The following is a 4,780-nucleotide window of genomic DNA, read 5'->3' as shown; positions in this document are numbered from 1 at the left end:
GACCTATTTGAGTTGTCAAGCCCGTCCGACCCATATGTGTCATCAAGTCACCCGTCTGTCTAGGTCGTCGGGCCTGCTCGACCCGTTTGTGTCGTTAGGTCAGTCCGATCCGTCTAGATTGTCTGGCCAGCCCAACCTGTCATGGTTGTCGGGTTTACCGGATCCGTTTGAGATTGAGTGAGAAGAATTTCAAATTTTGAGGGTATTTGAATTTCTTCTAATTTAGCTAATTGAAATACTTCAAAAAAAAATGAATGCATTTTAAATGCTTTTTAATTTCTCTATCCAAACACAACATTTCATTGTAAAGAATTTCAAATTCTCCAAATAAATGAATCACCCTCTTGAATTGCCTCATCCAAACACACCAAAAGGAAATATACATTGCGAGAGGAAATTGGAGAGAATGATATTTTTCGGTAGGCTTAAGATGGTAAATTTCAAGGAAGAATTAGTGATGAAACAAAAATCTAAGATCAAATTGCTAGAAAAGGGAGACTTTAACTCTATTTACTTCCACTCAATGATTATGGAGGAGAATTAAAAATCTGATTAAAGGTGTGGAAGTGTAGGGAGTTTGGTCATAGAACCAAAATCAACTCAAGGATTTACAAGGGAGTTATTTGTGGGTAGTTTAGCAATTTCTTCTACTATTATATTCAAAATGACTCAATCAAATATCATTTTTTTTTTAAAAGTACTCAAAGGACTCACAGCTATGCATATATAGTTGATATGCAAATAATAAAATATGCATGTTTAATAAAATTTTAGAGCAGAACTTAATCCTTCATTGACAGAAGACGATGAAAAGTGATATCACATGTTATTCTATTTCATTGAATGGACTATAACTCCGAGGTACAATCTGTGTTGAGAAAGGTCACTGTGTTCTGTTCTGTGTTATAGCTAACCAGGATGTCTTGTTGTGCCACATTCCCAAAGATGGCGGTTGAACTTGGACTGAAAAAGCCAAACATATCTTAGTTTCACTCACCTTCAGAAACGTGTTGATAGAATGCAATTCCACAACTGCACCACCTTTGAAATGTGCAAACACCGTTGGTATTTGATATTGTTGACCAGACGTAATTTCGTAGCACAACTTCAAATTTCTTGATGGGCTATCAGTACGCACTAAATTCACTGCATTTACCATTTCTCCTTCCAAACTTGAATAAACCTCATATGGCAAAAACGTGAGTGGTGTCCCTGAGTCAAGTAAGATGTTTCCCTCTTCACCATATCTCGGAAACTCTATTCTCTTGCTTCCCACACTCATTGCTTCCATCTCCAAGAAGTACTTGAATGGCAATGCACTGTTTATGATTAAAGGGGTTGGAACTGCAGATTTAACAGAAACCTCACCACGATCTCCAAAATGGAGAAAGCTAGGTTTTACATCTCCTTCATACATTGGCGTGAAACAATACGAAAATATTCCACCTGTTTTAGGTCTTAACTGAGTTGCAAGTGAGAAAGGTCCATTTCCAAGGCCAACCACGCCAGAGCTTTGCTCACCAAAGATTCCAGTGTTGCTATGTCCACATCCAATCACGATTTTGGGCAATGCTATATCACGATTTTCACTACTTGAAGTTAGAGTAATGGTGTCCCAACTGAAATCTCCTGCTGAAGCTGATCCATCACCATAGGAGACTCTATATGCGCAATGTTTCCCATTGTTAAAACTGCAAAAAGTATTTTCCGCAGAGAGACACTCAGCAGCAACACAAGGGATGCTGCTGTAAGTGCTTGAAATGGAAGGATCGAATATAGGTCTGCTTTGTTTGTAACAGTTTTTACAAGGTTGACATTGCATCCAAATGGTGCTGGCACCAGTATCAACCAGACCAAGGATTTGGAAAGGTGGAGTTCCAACTGAATAGTTCATCAGGAATTCTCCTGCTGAACTTCTAATTACAGTGGTCTCAACATCATGCGAAGAATCTAGTCGAGAGTAATTAGCACGATGGATGGAACGAAGAATGGCGTTTTGAACTCGTTGGAAATGAGTTTCCGTGGGACGATAGAAAGGTGATTTTGGTGAGTCACGGTGTATCAGTTCCACACTAAATCCAGTTTTAAGAGCTTTTGAGGAGGAAATGTTGTGAAGAAATAACAAGACAATAAGAAAAGATGAATAACGTGGAACCATTGTCATCACTGTACATGCAGAAAAGTGAATAAACAAAAAACCTCTCTTCAAATGGATTTGTGAGTGTTGGTGCCTTCTTATACAGTGACTGAAATTATCTACATTAATTGTTATCAGTACTTAATAACTTATATCTGATATATTCTTAATTAGTTAGCATCATCACCAATTATTTACTAACATTTTAGTCTGGATTCCAATGATTAATGCAAATTTGTTACACGTTTTCTGATATGTTTCCAGGTTAAGTGCAGGTAAAATTCAATGTGAAAAACCTAACAATTTATTGTTTATCTACTTTTATTGGAGATCTTGGGAACCCAAAGTAAATTCAGAGAATCAGGTTTAAATGTATAATAATTGCTTGCAACATTTTTTTTTATGTTAATATAATAACAAATATTCTTGGTGTTGAAACAGTGTTTTGTTAATTTGAGATGTTATTACTCTTAAATATGGATTACACACATAATAAGCATTGAAGCATTGTAATTATGTAGCTGCTCTTTCAGCAATTTGTATGTAGATCGTGAAAGACTCTGTCAAATTAATATTTTACTGACAAATATTAATGAGTCCAAAAATTGTTTTAGAAATATTTCTTTCTATTATACAGAATAGACTACTTACACACAAATATCAAAATTATTTTCATAAGAACATTTTTTTTAAGTTAAACTAATTTTGGTGTAATTAATATATTTTAATTAATCATAAAGTATTTAATTCAATTTTACTTTTTTTTTTAAATTGGTGTCTAAAAATAATTATAGAGTTAAATATGCCCTTAACTTTTAATAAATATTGAAAATTAGTTTTTCTCTTCGAAACTTTATGAAGTTTAACCAAAGTTGTGTGTAAATCATTCAAATACTATCATGAAACACGTTTAAAATATCAACTAATTTTAAAAAAATGTAATTAAAAGAACTAATATTATCATAAAACACATTTAAAATATTTAAGAAAATTTGGTTGAAACGTCCATAATTATGTATTCATGTGTGTTGATTACAAATTATTCAATGTTTTATTTTACAAAAGAAAATTTTAGTCAACACCATTGTTAATAAATGTAATAAAATTTTATATGATAAATATATTTCAATCATATACTAAAAATAAAATTATATAATTAAATATGTTATATTTTTTTATAAAAATACAAAAAATGTATATGCAATGAATAGATATTTTACTTGTAATGACGTTAATATTTTAATTTATAAAATAAATTTAAGTGAATTTGTTTCAAGAAAATATATAAAATGTTTCCATCTAAAAATATTTTAAAGAGAACATTCATTTATAATGTTTATTTATAATTTTCAATATATGAGAAAAAAACCATTCTTTTTATATAAACTAAAACATATAGTTATTTTTACCAATAAAATAGAATAAAACATGTTTTTTTATCGATAGTTTGATGTAAGAGAATTGTTTAAAACGTAAATTGTTATAATTTTAATTTTACCAACTTCCAGTATATTTGGGTGCAGCACTAATACTAAATGCAATTTCTTTTAATTAAACATCATCATAATATGATAATTTTGTGTATGATTAAATTTTGTGTCTGGATACAAATGTAATCTTTCAAAAATAAACATGTTTACCACACTTACTAATATTCAAGTTAGGTAATCGCTTACATAAAGTGAAACACTAATGGTAAATAGGTTATGGTTTGAAGCATTTTATGAAGACTTAATTATTTGGATAGTTGCCACTTTAATAAGATTGTGTTAATTTGGTCATATTTAAAACATAAAAATTCAATTGTGTCTAAACAGGCAAGAGGAATGCAAATGGGTGTGAAAGAAAAATAACGAGGTACAAATATCTTGCAAATTATGTGTTTTATGTGCATAGAAAATTAATTGAACATTTGGTTTCTTAATGTAATATATCAAACCAAGGTTGAAATCTTTGTAATAAATGGACAATATTAATATTTATAATGAACAACACTATCTAGCATTTATTTTAATTTTACTTTCATAATCTCAATATCTAAGGTAATAATATTTGAAAGATAATGTGGATAACTGTTATTTATTACATATTACGTATGGAAACAAATAAATTTAGAAATGACAAAAAGTGGATGGTGAGAAAATTTTTGGACATGTACAAATAAGATACTGACAACACACTTTTCATATTTTGATTGACATATGCCTAATTGATTGTATTAAAAGTATACAATAGTATTATTTAATTCTTAAAATGAAATTTATAATTAGGTAGGCACATATTTAATTTCCTCCTCGGCGTATATAGGCTTGTTACTTAAACTTTATCTAAGGGTGATCATTTATCTGTCTTATTAAAATGGTTGAATTCATAGGTATCAAGCTATTTTAAGAATTATAAGATGAGTCACGGTAACAAGCTATCTCTAGGAATGACAAAACATATCAGTTCAACTTGTTTTGATATATAAAGTGTGGACTGAATTAGTCTACTCTACAGTTTAATATTGGATTTAATTTTTTAGCCCGCAGGTTTTTCAGACTGACCCGCATTTATGATGGGCAAAATAAAATTATTTTGTGATGAGCAAAATAATTTTTTTATTCATAATAATTGATATTGAAATAATTTCAATTAGTTTTT

The 4,780-nt window shown here is 30.3% G+C and overlaps 1 protein-coding gene across 1 annotated transcript; it reads right to left on the bottom strand.

The window, feature by feature from the left end:
• Window positions 1-883: 883 nt before the first annotated feature.
• On the bottom strand, window positions 884-2,164 carry LOC114169368 (aspartic proteinase CDR1-like). Its single transcript, XM_028054507.1, has one exon. It carries the CDS (start codon window positions 2,162-2,164, stop codon window positions 884-886), a length of 1,281 nt encoding a protein of 426 aa, XP_027910308.1.
• Between the last annotated feature and the right edge of the window lie 2,616 nt (window positions 2,165-4,780).

The sequence above is a fragment of the Vigna unguiculata genome, chromosome 11 (assembly GCF_004118075.2).
Source record: "Vigna unguiculata cultivar IT97K-499-35 chromosome 11, ASM411807v1, whole genome shotgun sequence".
In the NCBI taxonomy this organism is placed as follows: Eukaryota; Viridiplantae; Streptophyta; class Magnoliopsida; order Fabales; family Fabaceae; genus Vigna; species Vigna unguiculata.
The sequence above is the reverse complement of the archived record's forward strand: the minus strand, read 5'-3'. Positions and strand labels throughout refer to the sequence as shown.